General features: G+C 38.6%; 1 protein-coding gene across 1 annotated transcript; it reads right to left on the bottom strand.

Moving 5' to 3' along the window:
* Positions 1-231: 231 nt before the first annotated feature.
* On the bottom strand, positions 232-600 carry LOC140824188 (uncharacterized). Its single transcript, XM_073185783.1, has one exon. The coding sequence runs from the start codon at positions 598-600 to the stop codon at positions 232-234; it is 369 nt and encodes a 122-aa protein (XP_073041884.1).
* Between the last annotated feature and the right edge of the window lie 17,269 nt (positions 601-17,869).

Here is a 17,869-nt window from a genome sequence, read left to right as displayed (position 1 = left end):
TTTCGTCAAAATATTTTCTTCTCAAATTTTCAGTCCTGAAAAGAAACAATTGGGATTCATTAAATTTGGGTAGATATAAGCACACACTATATTAAAAATACACAACCAAAACTAACATGATAAAATAAAATTAAAACCGAAATCAAAATGCAAAAAGAAAAACAAAAATTTGGGTTGCCTCCCAATAAGCGCTTGGTTTAACGTCATCAGCCTGACTACCATCAGTCTATATCAAGTTGATCCGCCCAAAGGAATGTTGTCAAGGTGCCTTACTTCATTTCCATAATATGGCTTAACTCTTTGTCCATTGACCTTGAAAGTTCGTTCATCATTGCACTTCAACTCGATGGCCCCATGAGGATATACCGTTTCCACTACAAACGGACCTGACCAACGTGATTTTAGCTTACCAGGAAACAATCTCAGTCGAGAATTGAATAGTAACACTTGTTGTCCTGGTTTGAATTCTCGTCGAAGAATCTGCTTGTCATGCCATTTCTTGGTCTTTTCCTTGTATATCTTGGCATTTTCGTAAGCATCATTCCTGAATTCTTCCATCTCATTCAACTGCAACAGTCGTTGCTCTCCTGATGCTCCCATATCAAAATTGAGCTTTTTGACAGCCCAAAATGCTTTGTGTTCCAGTTCCAAAGGTAGATGTCAAGCTTTCCCAAAGACCAACCTATACGGTGACATCCCAATAGGGGTCTTGTAAGCAGTCCTGTACGCCCATAATGCATCATCTAGCTTGATCGCCCAATCTTTCCGGTTTGTCTTCACTATCTTTTCTAGTATTTGATTGATCTCCCGGTTGGATATCTCCTCTTGCCCATTAGCTTGCGGGTGGTATGCCAGTGTCACCATGTGCTTCACATCATACTTGGCCAATAGTGAGTTAAAAATTTTATTACAGAAATGCGTACCTTCATCACTGATAATGGCTCTAGGCGTTCCGAATCTTGTGAAGATGTTCCTGTGGACAAACTTAACAACAACTCGAGCATCATTAGTACTGGTGGCGATTGCTTCCACCCACTTTGACACATAATCAACAGCAAGTAAAATGTAAGATTGACCAAAAGAGGATGGGAATGGATCCATAAAGTCAATACCCCAGACATCAAAAAGTTCCACCTCCAAAATATTTGTTAGTGGTAATTCATGTCGTCTAGAAATATTGCCAACTCTTTGACATTTATCACATGACTTTACTAAGGTATAGCTGTCTTTAAACAAACTAGGCCAATAAAAACCGGATTGCAATACCTTAGCCGTTGTTCGTGACGCTCCAAAGTGTCCACCATATGGTGAAGAATGACACTTCTCCAAAATTTGTTGTGCTTCAAGACCTTCCATGCACCTCCTAATCACTTGGTCAGCACACTTCTTATACACGAACGGATCGTCCCAATAGAAGAACTTTATATCATGGACGAATTTCTTCTTCTGATGGTAGCTCATATCTGGGGGAAGGGTTCCACAAGACAAAAAATTAGCAATATCAGCAAACCAAGGAAGTACAGAGTTTACCTCAAAAAGCTGCTCATCTGGAAATGTCTCTTGTATGGCTCCCTCTTCTTCCTTCTCTTCTAGCTCAAGTATTGACAAGTGGTCAGCCACTTGATTTTCGCATCCCTTCCTATCCTTTACTTCAAAATTAAACTCTTGGAGCAACAAGATCCACTTTATCAAGCGTGGCTTTGCGTCCTTCTTGGCAAATAAGTATCGGATAGCTGCATGATCAGTGAAAACAATTACCTTTGTACCTACCAAGTAAGGTCTGAACTTGTCAAAAGCGAATACTACTGCAAGCATCTCCTTTTCGGCAGTTGTGTAGTTTTGTTGTGCCGCATCCATGGTACGACTTGCGTAGTAGATTGATCTAAAGAATTTATCACGTCTCTGGCCCAACACTACACCTACTGCATAGTCACTCGCATCGCACATCAGCTCAAAGGGCTGCTCCCAGTCCGGCACTATCATAATTGGTGCAGTCACCAATGCCATTTTTATCTTCTCGAATTCCTGCAAACAATTATCATCAAATATAAAAGTTGACTCTTTTTCAAGTAAATTGCACAGGGGTTTAGTGATCTTAGAAAAATCTTTAATAAATCTACGATAAAACCCCGCGTGTCCGAGGAACTTCCTTATTCCCTTGATGTTCTTTGGTGGAGGAAGTTTTTCAATGACAACCACCTTGGCTCTGTCCACTTCTAATCCCCGAGACGACACTTTATGTCCAAGGACTATGCCCTCTTGGACCATAAAGTGGCATTTTTCCCAGTTAAGAACTAAATTCTTTTCTTGGCATCTCTGCAATACAAGGGATAAGTTATGTAAACAATGTTCAAATGACGAGCCAAATACCGAGAAGTCGTCCATGAAGACTTCCATTATCTCCTCCACCATGTCTGCAAATATGGCCATCATACACCTCTGAAAAGTGGCATGTGCATTACATAGCCCAAAAGGCATCCTCCCAAAGGCAAACGTGCCATAGGGGCATGTGAATGTTGTTTTCTCCTGATCTTCCGGAGCTATAGCAATTTGGTTATAACCTGAATAACCATCTAAGAAACAGTAGTGACAATAACCTGCAAGTCTATCAAGCATCTGATCAATAAAAGACAATGGAAAATGATTTTTTCGTGTGGCATTGTTCAACTTTCTATAATCAATACATACTCGCCAACCAGTTACAGTACGAGTAGATATTAATTCATCATTTTCATTTTTTACCACTGTCATTCCACCCTTTTTTGGTACTACTTGTACAGGAGATACCCAGCTACTATCAGAAATAGCATAAATTACACCAGCATTTAATAATTTCAGTACCTCATTCTTCACAACATCTTTCATTGCTGGGTTCAACCTCCTCTGGTGATCCACATAAGGAGTATACGACTCCTCCATCAAAATTTTATGCATGCATATAGTGGGGCTAATTCCCCTAATATCAGATATCGACCATCCTAAAGCAGTTTTGTATTCTCTCAGCACTCTCAATAATTTATCTTTTTCATCACACGAAAGGAAGGAAGAGATAATTACCGGATACGTCGATTTCTCACCTAAAAAAGCATAACACAGGTGGCTTGGCAACTCTTTCAACTCTGGGGAAGGTGGTATTACCCCTAGTTTTTCATTTACATCCACCTCATCGTGCGTTGCATTGTTTCTCTTTTCTTTTTGTAGTGCTTCAAGAGCCACCAATTGCTCTTTCACTTCCCAGTTATCTTCATCAAAAGTTCCTGCCGCACCTATCAGACAGCTCTCCAAGGGATCCCTCATTCCTGCACAATCAAGAGACATACATGAGTCTATAACATTAATGCTTTTACAAGTTCTTACCTCATTTGATCCCTTCATGGCTTGATAGATGTTAAAAATAACTTCTTCTCCACCAACTCTCAAGGTGAGTTCACCCTTATGAACATCAATCAATGCCCTTCCAGTCGCCAAGAATGGTCTCCCAAAGATCAATGGAGCATCATGATCTTCTTCCATATCTAAAATCACAAAGTCAGCAGGAAAAATAAACTTATCCACTTTTACCAGTACATCCTCGACGATCCCACGCGGATACCTGAGACTTCTGTCTGCAAGCTGTAGGGTGATAGTAGTTGGTTTAACTTCTCCAAGCTCCAATTTCCTGAAAATAGAAAATGACATCAAATTAATACTTGCTCCTAAATCACATAAAGCTTTACTACAATGAGAACCACCAATAAAACAAGGAATAGTAAAACTCCCTGGATCTTTCAATTTTTGTGGTAATTTCTTTTGTAGGATGGCACTGCACTCCTCAGTAAGCTTCACTGTCTTAAACTCTTGCATCTTCCTCTTTTTAGACATCACATCTTTAATAAACTTTGCATAATTCGGCATTTGCTCCAAAGCATCAGCAAATGGTATGTTGATGTGTATCTTCTTGAAAATTTCCAAGAACTTTGCAAACTGATCATCTAATTTCTTCTTCTTAAATCTCTGAGGATAGGGTAGAGTCGGCTTATACATTGGAGGTGGTTCAACTTTGATTTCAGCCGTGGATCCCTCCACTTCACTTTCTTCAACTGTCTTCTCACTGTCCAATGTAATGCCCGAGATTTAATTACTGTAATCAGATGTTGATTAATTGACATAATTGAGGTTATAGGAACTCAAATGACGAAGCCGGGCGTGGTTTATTGTAAACCAAGATGTTGAACCGAACATCTCAAGATGTTAGACCGAACATCTCGCGCCCGAGCGGTAGAAAAGCACCGCCCGAGCGCGATTGGTTAATTGCCGAGGGCCGAGAATTGCTCGCCCGGGCGGAAACTTCTGACCGCCCGAGCGCCAGGAGATGTTCAGCCCAGGATCTCGACCGAAACTGCCTCGCCCTAGCGGTAGGTTTTGACCGCCCTAGCGAGAAACGTGCAACTTGAAAGGTGAGCCACTTGGCTCGATGCATGTTACGAGTGTATATATATATATATATATACACAATTCATTATCCTGGAGCAAATGAAGAAATCGAAGAAACCTTTGGAGAATTGATTCTTGACGTTAGAACGCGATTTGTGCAAAATCCGTCCGTCTGATTTTAAATCCGACTTCAGTACCGTGTTCCTATCAACGTAGGCTATAACTGGACGTAAGTTTTGCTATGTTTTGACATGTTTTGAAATTATACTATTGTCAGAATTGAATAGGATTCATATATGATGTTCTTGTCATGTTAGACATCATAGAATCGAAGTCAGATTAAAGAACAGATTGTTTCTGTAATTGTTATGATTTTTGGAGTCGATTTGACTGAGAATTCATATCAGATATGTATGGTTATTGAGATTATGACTGGTATCGATGTTGATTACGAATTCTGGCATTATATCTGTGATGTTTGGACTGACGGGATTATCGAGACCGTATTGTTATGCCGTCGAAACATCAGTTGATTGAAATTGATCAGAGTCGGTATTGATTTAAATTTTATTGGTATACCGTATGTCGATTGACATTGATCAGATTTTATTGTGATTTGATATTGATCAGAACAGGTATTGAATTGAGTTGTTTATTGATATTATATCTGTTCGATATTGTTATTACCAGATTGGGAATGGACCGAGATAGAGTCGGGACTTCTTCTTCTTCTTCTTCTGAGCGAGAAGATAAAGGTATAAATTAATGTTGAGTTGGGATTGCACAACTCGAGGGAGGTTTGACTCGAGTTTCCCTAAATCACATACTTTACCTTATTGCATTGATATTTGCATTAAGTTGATTGATGTACTTGTTCTCTTGATATTAGATGACAAGTATTAGACGAGTTATCTTTTGACAGAAGTGCCGGATAGTGGTGGTATCGCCACGGCACATTGCACGATGTTTCAAGATAGGATATTGGCGATAGAGCTACAGTCCTTGACGGTTAGGTCAGGACACTGGATGTTTGGTTATATCGAGTAATGAAATCTATTACGGAATTCGATATAGGAACACCATATTTGGTTATATCGAGTAAAGGGTATTGGAATTCTTCTATTACGGAATTCGATATAGGAATACCAGGGCACTGGTTATATCGAGTAATAGAGATTATGGTTCCATCCTTTACGGAATTCGATATAGGAATACCACATCTGGAAACCGGGATCCCTAGGCTAGGATTGAGTCTAGTCTAAAAAGTAGAGTCACTGGATTGAGTGACAATTATATCTTATGGTATTGATTAATACTGATTTATGTTCCTGAATATGGTTCATGTCCTTTTATGTTCCTGATATTGGTACATGTGTAGAATAGGAGTTATTCTTGATATTGATTATGTTCCTGATATTGGTACATGTTTAGAATAGAAGTTATTCTTGAGATTGATTATGTTCCTGATATTGGTACATGTGTAGAATAGGAGTTATTCTTGATATTGATTATGTTCCTGATATTGGTACATGTTTAGAATAGAAGTTATTCTTGATATTGATTATGTTCCTGATATTGGTACATGTTTAGAATCGAAGTTATTCTTGATATGGAGTATGTGTCTGATATTGGTATATGGTTAGAATAGAAGTTATTCTTGATATTGATTATGTTCCGGATATGGGTAAATGTTTAGAATATGAATTATTCTTGATATTGATTATGTTCCTGAATAGGATACATGTTTAGAACTTTATTTAGTATTGTATTGATTCATGTTCTGATTTGATACTTGATAGAACTATCCGTTATATGCTTTTATATTGTTTATATGATTGTATGTATACATGATTTATACTGAGAATGTAATTCTCACCGGAGTTATCCGGCTGTTGTCTTGTCTGTATGTGTGCATGGCAACAGGTGGGATAGGAGCGGGGTCAAGACGAGAACGAGGCTGGATTAGATAGCGTGGAGATCCGGGCTTCAGAAGCAACTTAGGATTCAGCACTGATATGTAGTTGAACCTAGTTGGATTATTGTAGATGACATCAGATTTGTATGTTCATGTTTAACATGTAATTTGATTTTAATTACATTACGTTTCCGCTTTGCATTTTAAAAGAAAAATTTTTAGACCCTGTTTATTATGAATGATTAAATATTCCTAAAGACGATTAAGGAATGGATTAGCTTCCGGGTCCCCACAACAGGTGGTATCAGAGCTGTAGGTCCTTGAATTGTAGGTTCCTTAGCGCTGAGATTGAAAAGAGTGAGCGGGGTAGATTGAGTTTTCTTTCCTGCTTTTGATTGCTAGCATGTGATATAGTATTATGTTGATTTACATTGAGTATGCTAGCATGCCAGCATGTTTTATTGCGTTTAAATGTACGTTACCTGAATATCTGAATTGATTTGGTAATATATCTGATTTGAAAATAAATCAGAACCAATTTTGATCAGAAGGTAAGCTGATCAGAAAGGGATTAAGATTGATTATCTCCTGTGATTACTGACTCCTGAGATCATCAGATATACCTCGTAGAAGAATTTCAGAAAGGGGTAGTACTCCGTCTGATCAGATAGATGTATCAGAAACTCAGATGAAAACTAAATTGAAAGAGTTTCAGTTATTTCAGCTGCCGATTCTGAGTGGTATCGTGACGTCTGAAGAGTATGAGAACTTGTTGGATGACATAGAAATACTGTTCGAATTATTTAATTGTACAGATGAACAGAGAATTAAACTGGTATTCCCTCAGTTACAAGAAGCTGCCAGAAGTTGGTGGATTACAACCAAAGGAGTACTAGAACTGAGAGGTTCCCGAGGATTTCAGGGAGCTAGATCATCTGGATATGGTGATCAAGGAACAGACCCAGGACACACTTGATGATATAGTGGCAGGTATTGTTCCTTTATGATTATGGTGCATATGTATTGATATATACTAATGAAATCGGTATGATTATCCTTGATTGGGTGGCACTGATATATGCTTTACCTGTTGGTTCTGTAACTACTGTGGTATTGGTTCTTTACCTTTTTGGGAAAAGAATTTGATATTAGTGATACTCTGTGATATATTGTATACTGCACTAAGTGAGAATGAGATTGAATTAGGACAGATTGTACTTGTATTGTCTGATGATGACTGCCTGATTGATATTGAGATATCGAACCAGTACAGAGCAATTATAGAGTCTTGCCAGGAGATGGTAAGATTCGGACCTGAAATGGCCAAGGAATAAATGATATACGGTAAGGATTCTTGATTTTGAATTCCTTGATATCTGTATTGTTTATGATTCGATGATTATCGAAAGGAATGGAGTAATTCCTTATGTATTCAGTTGATGACTGAAGTTGAGTTTATCAGGGATTGATTTACTAATAGCAGGAAGTTTGCTATAGTCTTTCAGATGAGATTTCAGGTTGTCCTGTATCCGGAAGAGTGATTTCAGCCTTGATTTGATTCCAGGTATTGGTTTCATTTTAGAATTTTTTATAGACTGATACTGATTGAACTGAAAGAATTGAGATATCAGTTGAAAGAATTATTGCCCGAGAGTTAGAGTTACATTTGATTATATATTTCTCTGGAAAATACTTCAGTTCCGATTATGGGTTGATGAATCCTGTGTTCAGCAATATTCTGAAGACATTATGCTCGTTTTATCTATGACATTTTGATATATTCGCAGCGTATGATTGAATTGAATATTCTGGGAACTGTGATTGTGGTATACAGAATTGTTCGGATATGAATCTTGATTGTAACAGATTGTATTCCGAATCTGTTATATCTGAAGATAGTATACTGACTGATGATAGTACTGTTGAGACCGTGATCAGTGACTGAGAACGACATTGAGTAAGAATTTCAGAGATGTCAGAAATTGCGTCTTATACAGTAATTAGATCAGTATTACGTATTGATATTCTGAATCTAATCCGATATTATTATCATTTTGAGTCTGAGTTTGATACCGATTGTTATGAACCGTTGAGATTATATACAGTTCAGTCGAGTTAGAACTGGTTTTGAAGATTAAAGCAGTTCAGAAGTTTGATCAGACTGTTCAGAACTTGATTTTGGTAGTTAGAACAGTGTGTCAGAGCCGAATACCAGGTAGGTAATATTTTATTTTATATGATTAGCTGATTTGTTTGTGTCAGATATTCGAATTTGAATGACAGGTATTGTCAAATGCACACAGTAGTTGATTCAGTACTATTCTGGTAACAGGAAATGTGTGATAATTCGAATGGACAGTTTTGATATAAACAGATGAAATCAGTTATGTCAGAATTTGTATTGAAATGTCTAAATCGCTGACAGATGAAGACAGAAAGATAGAAACAAAGAGATTGATTATCTTGATTATTGATTTTTGAACAGAAATGGGAGTACATTTCTATAGATTGTGTGGTGACACTACTGAAAGTTTTTTTTTAGATTGTGTGGTGATGTAATTATGATTGAACGATTGTTCAAATCTGCCTAGGTTATATTGTACAGGATGACGTACAAATATGACCAGACGACTGAAAGGTATGTCAGAAACGGGGGTCAGATTGTATTAGATGCCAAAGTTGATTTTATCAGACTGTGATATTCGTTTGATTTTGTACTTTTTGCTGAGTGTACAGCATGATTGTTCATCTATGATTTATAGATTGAAGGATAGTCAGAGTGAACTATCCTGATACTGGAGGATATCCAGGAAATGTAGTGCTTGATTTTAGCACTAGTTGACATGATTCATTGTCGCTTGTGAATTATTGTACAATAATAGCTATTAGATGAGTATCGAAATAGCTCTAGTCAAGGTATTGTACAGTGAGAACTGCTATTTTCCTTCGTATGGGAATGATATTGCAGTAATGCTTGAGGGCAGATTTGTTAAGATCAGAAATCTGATAAGGAAAAGGAGACTGAATCAGAAGAAATGAGGATAGCTCAGAATGCATAAACTAAATAAACCAACGTCGGATGATGACGATTGGTAGTTGAAGCTAAAGATTGTATATATCTTTGCTTGAGATAAACGGATTTGATAACAGCTGATGGTCCTGATAGGTGATGAGCTGTAGATTGGTTTATACGGATGTTGTATAACCAGTAATGCGAGATTGATTCTGTCAGAAGAACTGGAGAAGAAGTATTATGACATTATACTTCGTGAATTCTTATTCCAGTCTGGAATCAGATAATTGAGTTTTGGTTTAAACTCTGTACACATTTCTTCTGATATATCTGAATTAATTGTTGTGAGTTCGAGGACGAACTCAGATCTAAGAGGGGGAGAAATGTAATGCCCGAGATTTAATTACTGTAATCAGATGTTGATTAATTGACATAATTGAGGTTATAGGAACTCAAATGACGAAGCCGGGCGTGGTTTATTGTAAACCAAGATGTTGAACCGAACATCTCAAGATGTTAGACCGAACATCTCGCGCCCGAGCGGTAGAAAAGCACCGCCCGAGCGCGATTGGTTAATTGCCGAGGGCCGAGAATTGCTCTCCCGGGCGGAAACTTCTGACCGCCCGAGCGCCAGGAGATGTTCAGCCGAGGATCTCGACCGAAACTGCCTCGCCCTAGCGGTAGGTTTTGACCGCCCTAGCGAGAAACGTGCAACTTGAAAGGTGAGCCACTTGGCTCGATGCATGTTACGAGTGTATATATATATATATATATACACAATTCATTATCCTGGAGCAAATGAAGAAATCGAAGAAACCTTTGGAGAATTGATTCTTGACGTTAGAACGCGATTTGTGCAAAATCCGTCCGTCTGATTTTAAATCCAACTTCAGTACCGTGTTCCTATCAACGTAGGCTATAACTGGACGTAAGTTTTGCTATGTTTTGACATGTTTTGAAATTAGACTATTGTCAGAATTGAATAGGATTCATATAAGATGTTCTTGTCATGTTAGACATCATAGAATCGAAGTCAGATTAAAGAACAGATTGTTTCTGTAATTGTTATGATTTTTGGAGTCGATTTGACTGAGAATTCATATCAGATATGTATGGTTATTGAGATTATGACTGGTATCGATATTGATTACGAATTCTGGCATTATATCTGTGATGTTTGGACTGACGGGATTATCGAGACCGTATTGTTATGCCGTCGAAACATCAGTTGATTGAAATTGATCAGAGTCGGTATTGATTTAAATTGTATTGGTATACCGTATGTCGATTGACATTGATCAGATTTTATTGTGATTTGATATTGATCAGAACATGTATTGAATTGAGTTGTTTATTGATATTATATCTGTTCGATATTGTTATTACCAGATTGGGAATGGACCGAGATAGAGTCGGGACTTCTTCTTCTTCTTCTTCTGAGCGAGAAGATAAAGGTATAAATTAATGTTGAGTTGGGATTGCACAACTCGAGGGAGGTTTGACTCGAGTTTCCCTAAATCACATACTTTACCTTATTGCATTGATATTTGCATTAAGTTGATTGATGTACTTGTTCTCTTGATATTAGATGACAAGTATTAGACGAGTTATCTTGTGACAGAAGTGCCGGATAGTGGTGGTATCGTCACGGCACATTGCACGATGTCTCAAGATAGGATATTGGCGATAGAGCTACAGTCCTTGACGGTTAGGTCAGGACACTGGATGTTTGGTTATATCGAGTAATGAAATCTATTACGAATTCGATATAGGAACACCATATTTGGTTATATCGAGTAAAGGGTATTGGAATTCTTCTATTACGGAATTCGATATAGGAATACCAGGGCACTGGTTATATCGAGTAATAGAGATTATGGTTCCATCCTTTACGGAATTCGATATAGGAATACCACATCTGGAAACCAGGATCCCTAGGCTAGGATTGAGTCTAGTCTAAAAAGTAGAGTCACTGGATTGAGTGACAATAATATCTTATGGTATTGATTAATACTGATTTATGTTCCTGAATATGGTTCATGTCCTTTTATGTTCCTGATATTGGTACATGTGTAGAATAGGAGTTATTCTTGATATTGATTATGTTCCTGATATTGGTACATGTTTAGAATAGAAGTTATTCTTGATATTGATTATGTTCTTGATATTGGTACATGTGTAGAATAGGAGTTATTCTTGATATTGATTATGTTCCTGATATTGGTACATGTTTAGAATAGAAGTTATTCTTGATATTGATTATGTTCCTGATATTGGTACATGTTTAGAATCGAAGTTATTCTTGATATGGAGTATGTGCCTGATATTGGTATATGGTTAGAATAGAAGTTATTCTTGATATTGATTATGTTCCGGATATGGGTAAATGTTTAGAATAGGAATTATTCTTGATATTGATTATGTTCCTGAATAGGATACATGTTTAGAACTTGATTTAGTATTGTATTGATTCATGTTCTGATTTGATACATGATAGAACTATCCGTTATATGCTTTTATATTGTTTATATGATTGCATGTATACATGATTTATACTGAGAATGTAATTCTCACCGGAGTTATCCGGCTGTTGTCTTGTCTGTATGTGTGCATGGCAACAGGTGGGATAGGAGCGGGGTCAAGACGAGAACGAGGCTGGATTAGATAGCGTGGAGATCCGGGCTTCAGAAGCAACTTAGGATTCAGCACTGATATGTAGTTGAACCTAGTTGGATTATTGTAGATGACATCAGATTTGTATGTTCATGTTTAACATGTAATTTGATTTTAATTACATTACGTTTCCGCTTTGCATTTTAAAAGAAAAATTTTTAGACCCTGTTTATTATGAATGATTAAATATTCCTAAAGACGATTAAGGAATGGATTAGCTTCCAGGTCCCCACATCCACTCTCTCTTTGGGACTCTTTACCTCTAAGTCCTTCCCACTCCTCAAAGTGACTGCCTTGCACTGCTCTTTTGGGTTCACCTCTGTGTTACTGGGAAATTGCCCCTTGTTCTGATCTTTTAGAGCGTTGGCCAACGGTCCGATTTGCGTTTCCAAAGATTTCATTGTGGCACCCATGTTTCCCGTGTGAGTCTCCATATTGTCAAGACGAGATTCAGTTCTCGCCATCCTTTTTCTAGACTCAGCAACAAATGTACCTACCAAATCTTCAAATGAATGCTTTCCCTCCCCCTTTGATGTATTGAACCCCGGTGGAGGATTCAACACATTCTTATTATTAGCATATGAAAAATTTTCATGATTTCTCAAACCAGGATGATATGTGTTAGAGGGAAGGTTACCTCGATATCCTCCGTAGCCACCATTCCTATTATTGATATAATGAGCCTCATCAGGAATTTGTGGTTCTTCAGTAACAACCGATGCATTTTCAACCTCTGATGTACAAGTCTTATTCATTGCTGCAATTTGAGTTGTTAAAGCTGAAACTTGAGCGGTGAGTGATGTAATAGGATCTATGGCATAAATTCCAGCTTGCTTCTTTACTCCTGATCTCTCAGACGGCCACTGATAACTGTTAATGGTCATCTGTTCAAGCAAATCATATGCTTGATCAGGTGATTTTGAAAATATCGTGCCACCAGCTGCTGCATCCCCAGTACCTCTTGTTTGTCCATTCAAACCATTGTAAAACAATTCAATCTGTACCCAATCTTCAAAACCATGGTTTGGACATCTCCTCAACAATTCCTTATACCGTTCCCATGCCTCATAGAGTTGCTCAAAATCAGTCTGCCTAAAAGTACTTATCTCGATTTTCAAATGTGCAGACTTTGCAGGTGGAAAATATTTTGCAAGAAACTTAGTTGCTAAATCCTGCCAGGTAGTGATACTCCCCAAAGGAAGCGATTGGAGCCATCCTCTTGCTTGGTCCCTAAGAGAAAAAGGAAACAAACGCAAACGAATTATATCATCAGAAACACCATTTATTTTTACCGTGTCAGTAATTTCAAGGAATGTTCTGAGATGTAAAAGAGGATCTGCAGTAGCGGCTCCTCCAAACTTATTATGTTGAACCATGTTTATCAATGCAGGTTTGAGCTCAAAGTTGGTTGCATTAATCGTTCCTCGTGCTATACCAGAATAATGAGCATTCAATACCGGCCTAAAATGATCTCTGATGGGTATCGCAGGGGGTGGATTTTCATTATTTCTATTTTCAGCCATTGCTAGAATCTCTTCTCTTCTTGCCTTTCTTAACCTTCTTGCGGTTCTTTCGATCTCAGGATCAAAGATAAGCAAGTCAAGATTTTGCGATCTTCGTATGCACTGTCAAACAAAGACAATAAACAATTCAATGTTTAATGTAGTATAATAAAAAGAGCTCTAAATTAAAATCTAGACTAATTGGTAACAATATTAATATAAATTCAAATTTTGTATTCCCCGGCAACGGCGCCAAAAACTTGTTGCGTGTTTTCTTGATTGCTCGCAAGTGCACGACGTCAAGTTATAGTAAAATGTAATTTTGAGTACAAGTGTCAATCCCACGAGGAATGTAATTCTAAATTTATATTAATGCCTTGTAATTAAAATAGTCTCGATTGTTATGCAGATCAGAGTGGCGGCCCGGGACGTTGACTGTGGACAGGGGGTCATATGCATACACCGTTGGAAGGAAGATTTTGGCATGATCATAGGAATGATGTTTTGTATTTTGCTTCGTCATTTAAATGATCATGTATTATTATTTTGTAAAAAAAATGTTTAAAGAATCGTATTTTGAAATTCCTTCCATATTTTAAAGAAAATTTTAATTTCCGCTGTGTATTTTATTTAAAGAGGTCAGAGGTGTCACATAGAGTCCGAGTCTAGGGCAGATCAGCCTAGCTAGGGCAGAACCGCCGAGTTTTTCTCAGAACCGATAAGACTCTAGACTTACGGTGTATCGAAGAGCCTTAGATGTAGATCGACGTCTATCTCAGACACTCGATACAGCATACCAAAGTCTAAATTAGATTGGGATCCCTAGATTTGAGATAAGATAAGATTAGATCACGAGTCATTAATTCATGTAATCAGATTAGATACATGTTTTGATGTTTGTTATGCTTTTATATATGTTTTATATGATTGCATTTAATACATTGTTTATACTAGGATATTTATATCTCACCCGAGTTATCCGGCTGTTGTCTTGTTTGTATGTGTGCATGACAACAGGTGGGACAGGTACAGGGTCACAGAGATGAAGACAGATCGAGATTAGAGTGGTGATTCCGGACTTGGACTAGAGATAGGGTTTAAACACTTGATAGTTAGGTGTTAAACCTGAGTTGTAAATTATTGTATTATGTTTGAGATTTATACTTTTATGCTGATATGTATAGGAGTTTGACTCCATTACCTTCCGCAGTTAAAAAAAAAATTTAGACCCTGTTTATTATAATTGATTTAGTCCCAATGACGATTAAGAACGGGATTAGCGTCTGGGTCCCCACAACAGGTGGTATCAGAGCGATAGATCCTTTAGATTAAGATAGAAGAGGCTAGTGAGCGGGGTAGATTGAGGTTTTCTTTCCTGCTTTTGAATGCTAGCATGTCTTACTGCTTTATTACATGTTACTTGTTTATCTGATTTGATATGGTAATATGTTTTATGGAGATTGGATCAGTACTGATTCTAGATCAGCAGTAAGATGATCAGAGGAGGATTGCAACAGAATTGTTGTACTTGTTACTAATCTATTTGATTATTAGATATGCCTCCGAGACGAGTACCAGAACAGGGAAGTACATCCAATCCTCCAATGGATGTAACACCGACTCCAATGGAAACCTTACTGAAGAGGTTTCAGTCTTTTCATCCGCCAACCTTGAAAGGCACAGAGAACGCTGTAGAGTGTGAGAGTTGGCTTGATGATATAGAGATGTTGTTCGAATCCTTGGAGTATACAGATGAGAAGAGGGTGAAATTAATTGGACACCAGTTACACGACGTTGCCAAGGACTGGTGGATTACGAGAAAGAGAGCCATGGAGCATAGAGGTACGAATATTACCTGGAATATATTCAGAACTGAATTTTATCAACGATTCTTTCCAGTATCGTACCGGAAGGACAAGGGGGCGGAGTTTGCCAATCTAAAGCAAGGACAGATGAACATAGAGGAGTACGTGTCCAAGTTCTCCTCCTTGTTGAAATTCGCTCCACATGTGGCTGATAGCGAAGAAGCTACTGCTGATCAGTTCATCAATGGCCTGAACCCCGACATTTTCACATTGGTGAACACAGGGCGACCGGATAATTTTACTGATGCCCTGAACAGAGCTAAGGGAGCAGAAGCCGGTCTGATGAGACAGAAAGGGGCTTCATTTGTGACTCCAGCACCGAGACCACATCAACCACCTCCCAGATTTGAGGGTGGCAGCAGTAGTGGAGGAAAGAAAGAATTTTTGAAAGCCAGGGGAAAACAATTCAAGAAATCTGGCAGTAGTTCTTCCAGCTCCGGTGGTTCTAGACAGTGCCAGAGTTACACTGGAGTTTATTGCAAGACTTGCGGAGGAAGACATGCAACCGAGCAATGCCAGGGAGTGACTGGTAGTTGCAACTTCTGTAAACAGCCGGGACACTTTGCTAAAGTGTGTCCCCAGAGAGGTTCCCAAAGAACTCAGGGGGCCGAGTCATCAGGATCAGCAGCACAGACTGAGAGACGATCAGCTGCTGTTCACACATTTCAGCCAGCGCCAACTCAGTCACAGCAGAGGCCAGGAGGAAGCCAAACAGTTGGTCAGTCTCCTAGACAGCTGGCCAGAGTCTTCGCTTTGACAGAAGAGCAGGACCAGGAAGCACCAGATGACGTTGTGGCAGGTAACTGTTCTTTATGTGGTTACTCTGCTTATGTACTGATTGATACCGGTGCTTCACACACATTTATCTCTGAACGATTTGCACTGAGTCATGCATTGCCTGTAGAGTCTTTAGCTACTGTAGTGTCGGTATCTTCGCCTTTGGGGATAGGTTTGATATCTGTAAATTCTGTTAAGCGTTGTGTACTACAGTATGACGGGCATGAGATTGAGTTAGATTGCATCGTACTTGGGCTGTCAGACTTTGACTGTATTATCAGTATTGATATGCTAACCAAGTACAGAGCGATTGTTGATTGTTTCCACAAGATAGTGAGATTCAGACCAGATATGGCTGAAGAGTGGAAATTTTATGGTAAGGGTTCTAGATCGAGAATTCCTATAATATCCGTATTATCTATGACTCGATTGTTACAGAAAGGAGCAGAAGGATTCCTAGTATATTCAGTAGATTTACTGAAGTCGAGTCCAGCATTGGCAGATCTGCCAGTGGTACGTGAGTTTGCTGACGTCTTCCCAGATGAGATCCCGGGATTACCTCCCGTTAGAGAGATAGACTTCAGCATTGAACTGATGCCATGTACAGTACCGATTTCTAGAGCTCCGTACAGAATGGCACCAGTTGAATTGAAAGAATTGAAGGATCAGTTGGAAGCTTTACTGGCCAAGGGGTACATCAGACCGAGTGTGTCTCCTTGGGGTGCTCCAGTACTATTCGTAAGAAAGAAAGACGGTTCGATGAGACTCTGCATCGACTATCGGCAACTAAACAAGGCAACGGTAAAGAATAAATACCCTTTGCCTCGTATAGATGATTTATTCGATCAGTTGCAGGGTTCTTCAGTATATTCCAAGATTGATTTAAGATCGGGATATCATCAGCTGAGAGTCAGAGATTCTGATATCTCAAAGACAGCATTCAGAATCAGGTATGGACACTATGAATTTATTGTCATGCCGTTTGGTCTGACGAATGCTCCAGCTGTATTCATGGGATTGATGAACCGTGTATTCCAGAAATATCTCGAAGATTTTGTGATTATTTCCATCGATGATATTTTGATTTATTCAAAGAATATGAGTGAGCATGCTGAGCATTTAAGAACTGTGTTGCGAATTTTAAGAGCTGAGAAATTATATGCTAAATTGTCGAAATGTGAGTTTTGGCTAAGACAGGTAGTATTTCTGGGTCATATTATATCTGGAGATGGTATATCAGTTGATCCCAGTAAAGTGGAAGCCGTGATTTCTTGGCCAAGACCGACATCAGTGCCTGAAATTCGCAGTTTCATGGGTTTAGCGGGATACTACCGCCGTTTTATTAAAGATTTCTCGAGTATAGCTAAACCAATTACTCAGCTGACTCAGAAGAATGCTCCATTTGTTTGGTCTGAAGAGTGTGAGACCAGTTTTCTGGAGTTGAAGAAGAGGTTGACCAGTGCCCCGGTGTTGACTATTCCATTCGGTACTGGTGATTTTGTGGTTTATTGCGACGCTTCTCACAGAGGGTTGGGATGTGTGCTGATGCAACGAGGGCATGTAATCGCTTATGCCTCAAGACAGCTTAAACCACATGAGACTCATTATCCAATTCATGACCTAGGATTGGCAGCCATTGTCTTTGCATTAAAGATATGGCGACATTACCTTTATGGTGAAAAGTTTGAGATATATTATGATCATAAGAGTT

Source organism: Primulina eburnea, chromosome 2 (assembly GCF_022965805.1).
Source record: "Primulina eburnea isolate SZY01 chromosome 2, ASM2296580v1, whole genome shotgun sequence".
In the NCBI taxonomy this organism is placed as follows: domain Eukaryota; kingdom Viridiplantae; phylum Streptophyta; class Magnoliopsida; order Lamiales; family Gesneriaceae; genus Primulina; species Primulina eburnea.
The sequence above is the reverse complement of the archived record's forward strand: the minus strand, read 5'-3'. Positions and strand labels throughout refer to the sequence as shown.